This window comes from Carassius carassius, chromosome 41 (assembly GCF_963082965.1).
Source record: "Carassius carassius chromosome 41, fCarCar2.1, whole genome shotgun sequence".
NCBI classification, from domain to species: Eukaryota; Metazoa; Chordata; class Actinopteri; order Cypriniformes; family Cyprinidae; genus Carassius; species Carassius carassius.
In genome coordinates, this window is record NC_081795.1 from 4107912 (window position 1) to 4125446 (window position 17535).

General features: G+C 37.4%; 1 protein-coding gene across 3 annotated transcripts in view; it reads right to left on the reverse strand.

Moving 5' to 3' along the window:
• Positions 1–17535, reverse strand: part of LOC132123465 (roundabout homolog 2-like) — a 380238-nt gene that overhangs the window by 308279 nt on the left and 54424 nt on the right. The window contains exon 1 of one of the 3 annotated variants that reach the window (XM_059534087.1): positions 5314–6048. The exons of the other annotated variants lie outside the window; for them this stretch is intronic. Coding sequence (XP_059390070.1) covers positions 5314–5419 — 106 coding nt within the window. The 5' untranslated portion in view covers positions 5420–6048. Of the gene's footprint in view, positions 1–5313; positions 6049–17535 lie in introns of those variants that run through there. 3 annotated transcript variants of the gene reach the window in all.

Below are 17535 nucleotides of genomic sequence, written 5' to 3' on the forward strand. Positions count from 1 at the left end.
AAAGTTTTATAACGCATAGCACTCAGAGAGTGGGAGGCAAACTCACGATGCAAAGACAGAGCATGAGGAACCGAGCAAGTGACATGTTTGCTCTAATGCAAACTGAAGGATGTTTTTAGCCTAGAGACCGTCAGCCTCCAGCGGAAGAATCCCATTGGATGGAAAAGTGAGATAATTCCTTGAGGGATCTTCTCACTGGTCTCAGTCCAAGCAGAGCTGGTGATGTTTAAGTCTAATGACATGATTTGGGTTGCGACATCATTTGAGGAAGAAGGAGGAGGGTCATCTGACACTGTTTATCCTGTAGGGTTCTTTTAAACAGGATCATGGAGCAGCGATGAAGTTCTGAAGCCAAGTCTTAGATGCATCAAAATAATGACAAGTCTACCAAACTTCAACTGCTCTTGACTATAATAACAAGAGGCGCTCGAAAATAACTCGGAGCAAAAATAAAGCAAATATATTTATAGAGATCAGAGGAAGGTTTTAAAAAATATAAAGCCAGCTTACATGCACTACATAATCTAAAGCACTTGGGACCAAAAACAGCATCTCAGTTCTGCAATACCGCGATAAATCACACTTCATTAGATGGCCATATGTGAGTACATTGCAAAGTCCAGTGAGTTTATTGTGATACTGTTTATAACTTAATATGTACTTGCATATACTTTTTTTTCTTAAATATATATAAACATTCACTGCTAGTCAAACTGTTTGATATACTTGACTGAATTCTCCTCAGCAAGCCACACAATTTAAGATATCATTCATGTCTACTACACAACTGTGCATGAGTTGCACACCTAATTTGAAGTTATTTTGACTTGATTTAGCAAGCACCACTAATAAAAAATAATAATAATAATAATAATATGAGTGATCAAACTTTTGATTGGTATAAACCCTTTTGGACTAGAATGTCTTTGACTAAAAAAAAAAAAGAGCAAGATCAAGAGTGAGAGAGAAAGAGGAGGAGGAATGGAAATGAATAGAAGAGAGGGGTGAGAGGGTCTTAGGCTGTAAAATCTACGTCCTCCCATCCATCAGCCTCCGCTGTCATCTCTGAAGCATAAAATCCCCCATAAAACACTGTTACTGTTGGGAACGCTCCCCACTGCAATTAGACAGCAGCTTCATTAGAGAGAGTGTGACAGAAATGGCAGCATTCAGAGGAGGAGGCAGCGCGGGGCAGATGTGCTCTGATCATAATGACAGTCCAATCTGGACAAATATTTCTTCCCTTCTGTCCATCAAGACCCAAAATAGAAATATAACATGGTGTTTTCAATAATGAAATACGTCCAGCATGAATAATAGCTATATGTGCCAGTTAAACTTAAGTCAGCTGATCTCTCATGAACACACACTATGACAATCTCCTTCATGTTAAATTGAATACTTGGCATCAATACTTGGTCAGTGTTGGAGTATAATCAACTAAATGTAGTGCAACGTGCATCAGAAGCATGACAACAGCCATTGTAGTTTCTTGAGTAGCAAGCTATATTTTCAACAATTGGCTGTGTACTAGCATGACAAAATTCTACAAGCTTCTTTTTTATTATTGTCACTGTGTAGCTCAAATAGATTTACAGTCAAAGAAACAATCAATAAGCAAACAAAAAACCCTGACTGTGGTGTATTGTAAATGCTCTAGATATGTTGGAGCCTTGGTCTTTACACTAGTAATGTAGGTTTGAATCTGGCTTACACATCCCGATTCCATTCCCACTCTCATCACAATAATGTATTTTCTGCATTTTCCACTGTATCTAATAAAAAATAAAAAAAAAATAAAAAACATAAAAGCCCCCAATATAAAAAGATTGAATACTTGGCAAAACTGTGATAAGCTGAAAATTGCACTCAAATCTGTCACCCCAAGCTTAAAAAAAAGAACACCGTTCGTTTTAGTGATAAATTTACCTTCTTTTGAGGTGCTTCTGCATTGTGCAATGTAAGAGCATATCACCCCCCCCCCCCCCCCCCCCCCACACACCCATAGACCACCACACTTCAGCTCCCCGGAAATACATTATTACCAGTTATGAAAGCAGTGGTCTGGTTGGGGACTGTCGAGATGTTGCGACATTGACAGTAAGGGGAGAGAATAATTGAATGTGCCATTGTTGCATGGCACACTGCAAGCGTTCTGTGTGGCAGACTGTTCAGAGAAACAGAGAAATTATTATTCTCCCGTGCACAGTTAGTATCACTTGTCTTGCAGGCATATAATGGTGAGCGCTGAGACATAAGTGAAGCATAGGCCCATGATAGAGCCTGAAAAATCAATTTCCACACAAGTAGCAAGTTGTGAGATTTGTTAATTGCTTGTCTGATTCTAGCCACTCTGAAAATCTGGCCACCCAGAGACTCCCAAGTCAGAAAGGATCGCAAATTGGGATGCATAAGTGAGACATTGTTTTTACTCATTAGCCTTCAGGCAGCAGCAGTGACTTGCAGTGAAGGTGCTCCTTGGTCACAAGCAGACAGGGGCCTGATAGAAGAATTACACTTCTGAGCTTAGGGTTCATGTTAATTTTCATGGACTAGTTTCATGACGAAGCCAGTCAACCAAGTGCATTAGAATACAGGTACATTTCTGAGAGTTTCTGGGATTCGGTGACCTGAACAATACGAAAGGGAAAAATATCTGGTGGAGAAGGCACCGGTGGATATTTCCAAGCTGAGTTTGAAGGGAATGCTGGGTTATGGTGTGAAACAGATGGAGAGTGACATTGAGTGGGTACGGTTTGCCCTCTAAATGCCATGTCCCTCAGGTGGCCCAGGAGAATAAACCTCTATTAGGACAGAGAGATTGACTGGCACACTGAAATTTTGTGAGGGCATAGCTTTGCTAGACTGTGTTTATGTCAGGGACAGAATGAGAGATAGCGTATGAGGTATGACTTGGCCCCTGAGAATTCCCCACTATCAGGATGTCCATGGTGACAGTCACCTTTCAATACATGGGTAGACAACATGCTTGAATTTCATTTTTAGATAACCTAGGAGACTGCGGAAGCCGAACAGAAAAGCACAGACTTTAAGTACAAGAGTGCTAACTGGGCCAGGGCAACAAGGATCTCTCAATTCAGCCCCTTCAAAAACACTAACAAAAGATAAAAATAGTTTGTGCTGTACTTGCACAGAAAATGTGATGCATAATTACATATGCTAATATTAAAATTCCATTTGGAGAAAGTAAACTAAATTTGCATTGCTAGTGTTTTTTTGGAATTTTGTGACACTTAAATCAGAAATGCAAAGCACAAATGAAACGAAAAATATAAGTAAACCTACCAAAGCACTGGGCTACAATAATGCTGATGCAAAAATCTATTTAATCAAATATTTCAGATTTGTTCCAAGCATCATTTAAAAAAAGACAGCAACTACTGTTCCTGGGCAAATACTCTCACACAGAGCAAATTAGCAATAGGGATTTTTCTAAATTCTCTTAATAACAGTACAGCAACAAATACTCACCCATGCTAGGCTGATCTTATCATATCCACAGGTAAAATTACACCTTTTCAAGTGTGTCATGAAGAGGTAATTGGGCGTGCGATGTGATAATCTTCACAAAGAGGAAAGCTGAAGCCAAATTCACACAGCTGTTCTGACCATGCCCTGATTGCGCCATGGAAAGCCAATGCCCTCTATCTCACCAAAGGCCAAAGATTGTAGTGATGTCACATTTATTTACTTCCACCTGAAATACAGATTAGAAAGTATAGGCTAATACTGTGTCTTGTTTTCCCATTTCAAGCAGAAATGGTCCAAAAATAGGGGAGAGAGTTCAGATTACAGATGGCAACATGCTTTTCACTCAACGAAAGCTGTTCAAGGACAACATCCCTGTGATATTTACAAAACACCGACTGAGCATCAGCCTCTTAAAGTATTATCACTAATTAAAATGAAATTAAATGGCACTACTTCTGATTTGGATTTCAGGGTCTTAGTTAACCCAAAAACGTTATTTTAGCATATTCACCCTCCAAACGTGTAGGGCTTTTCCTCTACAAAATAATGCAAAAAAAGTTAAAAAAGTTAAAAAGTAGCCTGGACATTGCAATAAATACTCGTGTATGTAAAATAGTCATGTTCCAAAGAAGAAAGAATGTCAAATGGGTTTGGAAGGACAAGAAGATGAGTAATTGGAGACTGACTTTTGGATGAACCTTTTCTTTTAACATTGTCCAACTACGACTTAGTGTAAATAAAAATCTGACTGACTAACCCCTGAGTCAGATTTCCAACCTTTCAACCAGATAGCACTCAACAAGACATGAGTCATCTTTGAAGTCCATCTGACACCTGCTAAATCAGAACTGCCAGAAGAATACACCCACCAGCTCCATATCCGTGCGAAAAAATCTGGGGGAAAGAAAAAAACAAGGCAGGTGTGCATAGGAATGCAGACTGGAGTCAAGCATGTCGATTCAACAAGGGAGATGGAGAGGAACAGCCACTGCAGAGCAGTTATGGGGGAGATTCACAGGACTGGCGACTCTTTGAAGACGAGAGTCTGTAGTGCTTGTGACACCCATGGGCTTTGGAAAAGCATCAGCGAGTCTTCGCCAGGAGCGGCCGCTAAGATTACCGTTCTCCCTTTAATCCCACTAAGGGGATTAGATGCTGCCTGAGGAGCGGGAGAGCAGTTTTCCCATAGAATGGGGGTCTGCTTTGAATTATTAACACTTCTCTACAGCTTGGTAAGACAGGACTGTATAAAACAATCACAGCACTGGAAACAAGGTTTATGGTTTAGCACAGTCGCACACATATACATGCACGTGGAGTCAGAGTTCCCCCACACATAGTCAAAAGAACTCCAAATTCTCAAGGGGTTTTCCTTCCCTCAACATCTTCTTCAACAGCTTTTTCGAGCCTAATAACCTCCTACAGAAGAGCGCAGTGGAAGTGAAATTCTATCAGTGTGGTCGGAAAGCTTTTAGCTGAGTAGAGTCGGCACATACAACGGAACATAGTGCTGAAGGGACTTTTTTTGTGATGCATGATAGCAATGTCAACCATCAAGTTTCAGAGCACCTCAACTAGGCTACAATAAGCCCAACAATATAATCTCATGATATTTAATAATACATTTTTACATGAATAATAAAATAAAGTTCTACACAAGAATTATTCGTAAAAATCTCCCGAGTTGACCTATAATATTCCAATCACTGCCTGACACTCTCAGAACAATTCCCCAACCAGCGGGACAAACATGAAGGATATCAGAGTACAACAAACACTGACTTGAAATCACTGAGGTGAAAGAACCTCTCCGAAACTTACCCCCCTTGTTCCATCTGCCCTTATTCCTGCCCTGAAGGGATGGATGGGGAACATCCAGGAAGACCAGCAAAAACAAAGTGAGTCTCACAGGAGAGAGGAGGAACATCTCCAGAGTTCTCGGGGGTTGAAGGTGAAGGTCCTTCACCTGCCCGTATTTATGCTCACTGGAGCACGAGGGGCACACGGAACCTGGCTCGTATGTCCAGTCATCGGTCACAGTCCAGAAGCAAGTGTGAAGCCTGCGTGTGCCTCCAACACGCTGCCAAGAGCTCCTGAGCTCTGCCTGCCTAAAAGCGCACGTGTGAGAGTGAGACCCCCTTCTCAGTCAAGCTCCATCATACGCGATAGAGATCCTTCATCATCCAAGAGTGAGAGAATGAGCATTTGAGAAGCACAGCGGAGCTCAGTCTTCCCTCGAAACATGCGCATGGATGCATGCACACACACACGCTCCCTCTCGCTGCTGTCACCGCTGTCCACAGCTGCTGTTTTCCCTGCAGTAGTGGATCTGTCCCAGTCCACAGTGAGAAATCTCCCACACAACTCCCTTTTTCCGTTTTGCGCGCCAAAAAACTCCACAGCATGCGTTCGTCTATGTGGAGGAGTTTCCAGAAAGGGAAAGGGAATAATAGCGTAACATGCACCGTGGGTCACAAGGGATGCACCAGGAGAGAGCGAGGGCAGGATGGCAGAGAGATGCAGTGTGGTGACAGCACTAATCCTGGAGCTCTGATCATAACAGACGTTGAGGCAGTGGAAGCCAGAGAGGCTCTTTAAAGACTAATAACACTCTCAGCTTCAACTCTGAGACACACAGAGAGAGAAAGAGAGAGAGGGGGGGAGAGAGAGCAGCTCTTGGAGATAAGAGTAGGGGGAGAAAGAGCGATGTTGGACATTGCAGTAGTCAGCAGGTTTACGTAAATATGCTGGTTCTCGGCTTGGGGAAAGTTAGTAGCATTAAATGTCCTCAGGGGGCTCATGCAAATGAACACTGCCTGAAACTCTAAAACACACATACACACACTTGCAAAATGCTTACGCTAAAGACTGTTATTTTTACCAAGCTGCTGTCAGAGGGCGAACACTACCTGGGCTTGGGGTTTTAGGGTGTGTGAGACATACGTGAAATGTATCATCAGTTGGATTCATACAGAGTGCGTAAATGACGTCTTTAGCAGCAGCAGTGCCATTAGTGACAACTCGGTGGACAGTTACAGCAAACAATGACATATGAAAACATTTCCTGTTATATACGTGAATAAGTCTCGATTTATGGTGAGCACTGGATGACCTTCCTCTTTCAACCACTGCAGTCCATCTATAAATCATTTGGTGTCAATCAAAATGTCTTGAATTACATTCCAAGTACAATGCTAGGTTTCTCTAGTGCTGCTTATTTTATAAATGTCAGCAACCAGTCATTACCCATTCAAGTGCTTAAGGGACACAATTGTAAGGTTGTACAAATATAAATGAACATTCCTTTACTAATTCCCACTGCAGTTTTAAAATCTACACATTGACGTTGGGAATAAGTTCTTATTTAAAACATTTCCATTTAAAAAAAATATTTAAGACATTTCGTTCTGTTAAACAATCTTGTTAAACAATATTTAAATTTTTTTTGCCAATGAAGATGCGATGACAGAACTGATAAAAACTGACAGTGCTTTTCTTTACTTCAATTTAGCATAGTTGCTTTACCGCTATTGAATCTACAGTGCCACGGCAAAATAAATTGTTTTAGAGTTGTGAGCAATTCAGTGTGATGAGAGAGAGAGAAAGCCTGTGCACCATAAAATAATATAAAGACAATAAGAAAACAACATTGCCTCTTTCTATTGTATCATTCTTGCTTGTTGCAAGCAACAAACACATAGCGCAACCTGTGCAGTCCAATTACAAACGAATGACTGCGACCTGATTCTTTTTTTTTTATTATTATTATTTAATAAGTAAAATGACACAGTCATCAGCCATAGTTCACTGACAAGCTACGCAAACAGCTTTCATTATCGCATGGAATATATCTGATATCGATATCTGATAATGAACGCGATACTGCATAGCTTGAGAGTGAACTACTGCTCTGTGTAGTAAATGCCACTCCATCTGAAAGCATGTGCTGGAGATTTACTACTAATCACAGAACCGGCTTTACTGACGATGTGCATGTTAAACGCATGCGATTTATCGTGCAGCCCTAATTAGAATATTGCAATCAAAATTAATACACGATTACAAATTTTGTTCTCATTTACTTTTCCAAATCATGTTCATAAAAATCACATAATTCAAATACAAAACTGTATATTTGCATTTCATTTTTTATCTTGCATCCAAGATACCCCTCTTGGATACTGGCTAATTAACAGCACACATGCACTTGCCAACTTCATGCATTATACAGACAGTGAGAGACTAACCAGCTTTTCATGTAATAAACTGAAGGTTCCAAATGTGCTTGCATTATATAAAATCAATTTGAGAGTGACTGTATTCTGCACATCATTATGCCAGCAACATGATGTGTCAAAAACAGATGACAGCCATGACCTTGGTTTCACATAGAGTTTGTTTAAAGCCAATATTACACTGCAATACTAGAAAACATATGAATTGTATGCCAGGACTTCAAATACATTTACAGACATGTCCGTTAACCCTAAAACACCCAGTTCCGAATTATTCAAAATGCAGGTAAAACACGTGGATAATTACTAAAGAAAATGTCTTCATATTAACACAGTACATTGGGTCATTTTTTGTTGTTTTTCTTATTGTATATTGATCAACAGCTTCATATGTACAATACATTTTTTCTTTACAGTCCTTTTAAACAATATTTAATATCTACTTATTGTTATTATTACAGATTTTTGTGGTTTAGCACAGATCTAAAAAAAAACAATGTTTTCAAAAATACTACTTATAGTGCTTACCTTTAGTACATAACCGTATATTGGTTGGTTCCTCAAAATTACTTAAAGAATCATTAAGCGAATCATTAAGGAACCATAACTGTTAAGAGGAATCGTAAACAGAATCATTAAAATCATTACTCTTATTTCTAATAATGCCTTGATTTATCCAATATTTTTAATTGGACAAGGCTAATTGATACTCCGAAATTATATAGAGCCTTGAACAGTAGCTGAACCTTTGAATGTGCAATCGCACACAATGTTCGAACACACAATCACACCTCAGTTCACACAAAAGCATACATTTCTTTTTTGGATCGTCACCTCTTGCAAAACGAAAGTGGACTAATATCAGCCTCGCTGAGTGAAAAAGAGCATCTGTTCCTAACACAAACATGCTGTAAACCTGAAATGGAGACAGATAATTTTGATCCTGAGAGAGACAAGAAAACAACCTTAATCAAGACGAACTGGGGCTGCAGGCAAACTTTTGTGGCAACTCGGCACAAGTTCACTGGCCTCCACAGCAACACCTGAACCAAAATGCTTTCATTTCAAATGGTCAGCTGTGAACCAATTATCAAAAATGAATTCAAAACACTGGTATAAGGTTTGGTACATGTGTGGCATTGGCTTTTGTGTTACTACTACAAAGCTGAAGGCCACTGGAGAAGCTGTAATAAGGTTTCTCGACACCTGTACAGCACCGTGAGCCTTAGCAACACGCTAAATACTGGATAGAATACATAAGGTGCATTTGTTCACATCATCATATTTAACTCTAGACTGCCTGAGCGCACTCTAAATGTTTTTTTTTTTCTTTCATTTTTTACAATCAAATCACAAGCTATTCTTTTCATAAGCATAATGTGTATGGTGATAAAACTAATGACATAAAAATCCAAGGCCTTATGATGTGAGGACAAAGTCAATGCCACAGCCAATGAAAATAGTCAAGAGTCTTGATCAGCACGCTGTAATTTAAAGAACAGCGATTGTCTGATAAATTAAGGCATATTTGCATAAGCTGCTAATCATTGCCTTACCAAAGCCCAAGATGGAAAATTACAATCTTAGGATGGGAAAATAGAAACATTATAAATAAAAACTCTTGGCACTACAAAAGAGCTCCTAATATTATGTAATATCTAATATTATGGGCATATGCTCTGGTGTAACATTAACTCAAAGAATGGCGTAAATCTTGAGGCAGAACACCAGTTAGCGCTAGTGTCATCTGTGTCAATCTTCCCTGGGAGCTTATTTGCATAAACTGTTTGTAGATGGGTTTGTTAAACAAATATCTCTTTATTTCTTCATTCGAGAACAAAAGAGAAGGAGATGATAGATGGACTAAGGGCCAGTGTAAAGCATAGAGTTAGAATATCAGGGGAAAAACAGAGAGACGGGGTCACCCCCAGACAAAAACCTCCCGGATAAACGCGGACCGAACAGGAGTGGGGTGCAGCACTGTGATAAGCAAGGAAGTTCGGTAAGGCAAAACATGCAAGGAATGACAGCGAGAGGGAAAGATATAGAGAATGTAGTCTATGAATGTAGTGAATAAGCCTCGGGAAGAGAGTGCCAACAGTGCCAGCAAAGCCTCACCAGTGCCACGCGGCTAAACCTCTTAAAAATTTACACATAGACATTCAGCCAATGTCGGTTATCAAAAGCGCATGTGTGTTGCAGCAGCGTTCATTACAGCAAAATGCTGAAACATTAAAGACAGACAGACAACAAACTAAATGGAGAGTTTAGTAACAGCAAGGCCTGACTCTTGATGGCTCACCATGAAATGTGCTGCAGGCTCTGGAAGCAGCATGGAGAACAAACAAAATGTATCACCCGATGGCAATCTGGCTCTGTTGTAACTATTTCTCAGCTTGGGCAACTGGTTCACAAGACAGTGGATAATCTATTTTCTTCTCTGTCTCAATAATCCAAACTCTGTGCCCATTTCTCGTACAGCATAGTTTGCAAATCCAGACCTAATTTTGTTGCTTTTTTAATTTACGACTGTTATGAAGCCCTGAAATAATAATACTAATAATTATCTAGCATTGCTACCATCTGGCTCACGATTAACATTCCAATTAGAATTAGCTGCAATCAGAGTGCAACTTCCAATGCAGGAAATAACTGCTGTGACAACGGCTATTATTAGCCCCGAGTATCCCAGCTTATGAATTTGACATACGTCACTATAAAACTGGCAAACTGAGTATTGGAAATAAAGTGCTTTGCTTTCCAAAGCAGCCAAGGGCTTACTGAAAAGTTGCAGGTGGCCAAACTGAAATTCAATCTATGACTCGTCTCCAGATGAGAGACAATACTGCTCATGCTTCACTGATTCTTTCAGTCTTGATGGATTTTGTAAATCAGTATAGACAATGGCTTTCATATACTTTCATAATAAGCACTTCGGTCAGTGTTGCTTTTTGTTATGAGGTAGAACAATTGATTACATCTTATGGGATAAAAATTCACATCGGATGTAACTTTTAAAAGTGAATGATCTAACTGAACAAATTATAATTAGGGATGTCAATCAATGAAAAAAAAAAGATCAAAATGATATACTGTATGATCTGCCAATTAATCAACCAAATGAAATCTGTTAAGAAAAGCCTGCGAATGAAGATAATTTGAAATGTTAAATTAATTTGGCAGTCAAAATCGTTGAATAACATTTCAATAAGCACTTTTTGAAGCCAATAAATTATTTGTTTTAATTGCATGTCATTAAACAGATCATTGTCACTGGTATAATGATCAATTTCAGTTGAAAACATTTGACAGACAGACATAATTATAATCCATCTCTTCAGTGTCCGACAGGTAGCACTGGCAAAAGTGTGTGTGTGAGACACAAGGTGCGGTGATATTCCCCAACACCTGACACCCTAATGCCATAAACACACAGATCTTTGTCAACAGAGCCCACTGTGACAACTGGTATCATCACAAAAACAATATCCTCAGTACGTGTCATCTTACAGGAGGAAAAAAATGCTGAACACCTGGAAGAGGATTGTATTGAAAAACAAAACACAACTGCATGGCTTAACCAGCCATACTACATGAATAAGACATCAAATCCATGATAAAAGACAGACTATATCCCTAGATCCCTGAATGCCAAAGCTGGAAGAGAAATCGAGATGCTGCCACATTGTTTACAAAACTGCAATATAATATATGTACACAGTATGCAGCATATATCACCTGGAAAAATTGAAAACAAACTATAAGAGCATGTTTTAGGCCATTAAAATTCATCCTGTTTTTCTTTTCCATGAACTTGAAAAATAATGTAGTGGCCCCCAAAAAGTATCTGGACACTTAAGTCATACTTTAGATTTCATTATTTATCAAAATATCAAAACACAAACACGCATGTAAGTCAAAGTCTTTAAGGTTTCAAATGATAAAACAGTAAATATAATGTTTGCAGCATTTGAACACTTTTTGGTTGTCATAAAATCGTGGATTAAATGCCCAAACTGTCCAAATACATTTTAGGGTCACTGCATAAACAGTACATGACATAACATTCAACTTGATCCAGCCGTGGAAATAAACAGGAAAATAAGGCCACAATAAAAAAGTACAAAATTACTTGCTGATCGATGGGCCTGCAAAAGAAAGGGACAGAAAATATTGTTGTGATTTTTTTTGGACTTTATGGTTGTTGATTCATGTTTGTGATGTTGCTTTTATCCTTTGTGATTATGCTCCTTTGAGGTTTAAGTTGGGTAAGAGGTGTTACAAAAACATCCCCCAAAAAACAACAACAAAGATATTCCAACTCAGTTGCTGTTTGGCCTTTCCTGTTTGCAGTACCAAACATTCAAACTTCCTACTTTATATAGCACTTCAACCTCCTGGTTGGTCACATGACCCAATCAGGTTCTCTCCTAAGACTACAAAAGCCTAAAAGGAACAAAAAAAAAATCAGTGCTTGATTCAACTGTTACTAAACAAAGTTGTCCATTAGCAATTCAATCATGAGTTTTAATTTGATAATATAATACAATAAATATTTGTATGGGCAGAAAGTAAAATTTAACATTTGTGTTCATATTAATTACTGCTAAATAAAAGCTAAATAACATAAGCAACCTAATTGTTGCTTGTATTATTTTATTGTGGCATATAATCAGAAAAAAATTATATTCACTACAGATTATTTATAGTCACTAGTAATTCCTTTTGAAAGGTTTTAGAGATCATTTTAAATATTTTTATACTTTCAATGCATGGAAATCACAATAAAGTCCTTGATAATTCCTGGTTTTCGATGAACATGAGAACCTAAAAAACATAATTATAATTAAAATAATATTTTTATAACACAGTTTCTGTGAATGAGCTCCCTCTCATTGTCAGATCAATGACTTGCAACAACATTTTAAGAGTTAAAATTTGTCAATACTGTGAAATTTGAGGACACAGCACTGGCAAAAAATGTTATTTTCATCTGCCACATAATCCACCAACCACATAAAACATCACGTTCCTCAATCATCTTCCTAACATCCTTCTTTCAAAAAGACTACCAAATCCAGTTAGATTGAGCACAACTTTCCCTTTGGATCCATATGTGTGATTATGAACAAGAAAACAAGTGATTCGATTAAATGCTGCGGAACTTGTTAAAGACGCAGTTACACCACAGTAATAAATCCCACAGCCGTCAGAAGTTTGAGGGGCGCAGAAGAGCCGGGAACTGGGAGTGGCAGGCGGGCCATTGGTAGCGTACAAGAGGCAATAAGAATCAGAATGAGTTAGTGATAGCTGTCGTAAAAAATGGCAGGACGGTCTATTTACAACTGGCAGTAAAACTGCCACTTGTGCGATTTATGCCTACACTTGGCCAGCAAAGACCAGGCCTTTTTGTTTGCCAAGGGCACGCCAATACCCTCCACACTACATTCGAATAACGCAGATGGATGTCTTATTGGACCTCAAATTTGGGTAATGCAAAATGGAAAATTAGGCAGAAGGGTGGGCGGTAATGATCAACCATTTCCTTTGCCACATGTGGAGCACATGCATATGGGTGTTTGTGTCTATGCCATCATTAATGCACCTGTATGTGTGTGTATGTGGGTGTGCTGCCCATCCCCTCCACCTTCACACCCTTCAAACACTCCTTTCTGTCAGGATCACACCACCCACTGTGAAGAGTTATTAACACCTCAGTCACACCTTCAGATAATGGCAGCAAATATGCTTTGAGTTATAAGGTATGTATTTCAGCCTCTCTGGCCCCTGTGAGTCTTCCTTCTCTCTGAGTTATGCTTTTGATTTAAGAGTCCAAATCCTGAATTAGAGCCAAGATGAAGCTGCTGTGGCCTGGAAGAGAGAGGAGGGAAGACTCATATCAAAGTTTGAAACTTACGAAGGTATGGTTAGCGATTTGAACAATCTCCTTGTTCATACATACATACATACATACATACATACATACATACATACATACATACATACATACATACATACATACATACATACATACATACATACATACATACATACATACATACATACATACATACATACATACATACATACATACATACATACATACATACATACATACATACATACATACATACATACATACATACATACATACATACATACATACATACATACATACATACATACATACATACATACATACATACATACATACATACATACATACATACATACATACATACATACATACATACATACATACATACATACATACATACATACATACATACATACATACATACATACATACATACATACATACATACATACATACATACATACATACATACATACATACATACATACATACATACATACATACATACATACATACATACATACATACATACATACATACATACATACATACATACATACATACATACATACATACATACATACATACATACATACATACATACATACATACATACATACATACATACATACATACATACATACATACATACATACATACATACATACATACATACATACATACATACATACATACATACATACATACATACATACATACATACATACATACATACATACATACATACATACATACATACATACATACATACATACATACATACATACATACATACATACATACATACATACATACATACATACATACATACATACATACATACATACATACATACATACATACATACATACATACATACATACATACATACATACATACATACATACATACATACATACATACATACATACATACATACATACATACATACATACATACATACATACATACATACATACATACATACATACATACATACATACATACATACATACATACATACATACATACATACATACATACATACATACATACATACATACATACATACATACATACATACATACATACATACATACATACATACATACATACATACATACATACATACATACATACATACATACATACATACATACATACATACATACATACATACATACATACATACATACATACATACATACATACATACATACATACATACATACATACATACATACATACATACATACATACATACATACATACATACATACATACATACATACATACATACATACATACATACATACATACATACATACATACATACATACATACATACATACATACATACATACATACATACATACATACATACATACATACATACATACATACATACATACATACATACATACATACATACATACATACATACATACATACATACATACATACATACATACATACATACATACATACATACATACATACATACATACATACATACATACATACATACATACATACATACATACATACATACATACATACATACATACATACATACATACATACATACATACATACATACATACATACATACATACATACATACATACATACATACATACATACATACATACATACATACATACATACATACATACATATATATATATATATATATATATATATATATTTATATTTCATGGGTTTTTAAAAAGACAGAGTCCGTGAGATTAATTTGGTATATAAATAGAGAAAAAGCAAGATTCTCAGTGATGTGATTCTCAGTGATGTGATCACAGTCTATGAGGACAGTTAGGGCATACATTAATTTAACTGTTAATTACTTAATCTCTGTTAAAAATAAGGATATAGATAAACATTTAAAAAGGCTTCATTGTAAATAAACAAAAATAAAATCCAACTCTCATTGACTTGATATCTGAGTATGCATATGACAGCTAAATTTTCCACCCGGATCTTCTTTGCTATGCTTTTATGAATTGACACGCCTGAACCACACAATCTGACAGCAATCAGAAACACCTTAAATTTAACCAGAAACACACTGAACCGGAACAGCCTCCCTGCATATTGAACTTTATCTCCAAGGCTCCCCGCAGTAAATACTGCCATGCCACACGCCGTGTTCGCACAAATGACACTTAGGCATGTTTTCTTCTCCGTTATATTGCAGCTCATCCAAACGGTACAAAATCAAACCTCTGCCATTTGAGTAACCTTAAGGCCTTTTGACCTCTTTTTGTGAAGCGTCAAGTGTCGACTGAACCCTGCAGCCATCTCATTGTTTTTAAAGGTCAGAACCTTGTTATGACCAAAATGAGTTTGGTGTCCCTGTTTTTTCATACGCATATACAGTATGACCATAAATGAAGTCTCAGTAAAAACAATTAAAAGGTTTAACTGTGAATTGGCTTTAACAGTTGAATATAAATTTTAGAGCTACAATGTCACCTACATCATATACTTAAAAAGAAGTTCTCTTTGTCATCTCTGATTCTCTTCTACTTCGGATCTTTTCATTTTTCCAGCTCGCAGCTTCCATTTTTTAACTCCCATTTTGCTCAACAGTGCTACTAAAATCCTTTAATTTTTTGATTGTTGTCAGATCAGTGGCTTTGTGTCTTTTTTTTAGTTAAATCTGTTCACAACGTTGCTTTTGAAGCTTTTCCTGGAATAAATAAATAAATAAACAGTCAGTTGAGGCTGAATAGAGAGCCATGGATTTGTCATCGGCGCTCAAAGGGAATCAGACAGGTGATGATAAAAAATGCAAACACAGATCTAAACTCTCGCTCTGTTTTGCTGCGCTATTACTGTGTGCGAGAGAAAAACTGGCATCTGTATCACTGAAAAAAATCATCATTTACATCTGAAGAAATCTGGGATAAGGCAGAGGACAGACACATCAATGTTATCAAGATTCGAATCAATGCTGTTAATGAGATACGGAGAGAAACAGTTGAAGTACAATATAAGAGAAAGTTAACGGGGTTCTGTGTTTTTATTTAGTCACAACTTTGTCCATAAACGAAAGACTTTGCAAGGTGAGGATGTCGAAGACTTTATTATTGCTGGAAACTGCATTAAATTTGAAGACGGAGCTCTCCTCCTCATTTGGCTTAGAGGAGTTCACCTGTGCACAAAGCGCTAATTAATGCCCATGTCTGTGCTGAAGGTCATCTGGTCCTCAGACAAACACACTCCACGCTCCATCTCACTGACTCAATTAACAGGCCTGTCTAACGACTTCCTGCGGTCCCTCCTCAACACTCCCCGTCTGTACCTCTCATGTATTTTTTTCTCTTTTCCATTTTTTACCCATCTCTCTCTCTCGGAAAACTCCATTACAACACACAGTGGTCTGCTAAATGACCGAGCTCACTCATTTCATAAATGAGCATTGAGAAAGCATATTTGTGGAGCATACTGGTAATGAAGTTTTGCAGCCGTTGGTTGCTGCAAGAGGAACCGCATGGTTCCAGGGTAATGAAACCTGAATTTAAGACACCGTAAGCGAGTTTGATGCCACATTAATTTAAAAATGAAGAAATGAAATGAGTTGAACATGTTGTTTTCTCATTTGGCCTCTTCATGTTTCTTTCAAATGGCTAAATACAACAGTAAGAGTCCTGGTTTAATGAATGATCTTGATTTAGAGAAATGCATATCTCATGACTTAACATGAGCTGAATAAGATCCTTTAGAAGTTAATTAAGCACAAGTGATTACAGAAAACCTTTTGCTTAAATGAAAAATCTGTGGAACATAAAAGAAGATATTTTAAAAAATGTTTGTCAGCAAACAGTTTCGTTTCACACTGACTTTAATTTTATGGACAAAAAAAAAAAATGTCATAAAGCATAGTATGTTCAAAAGACTATGCCAAAAGTC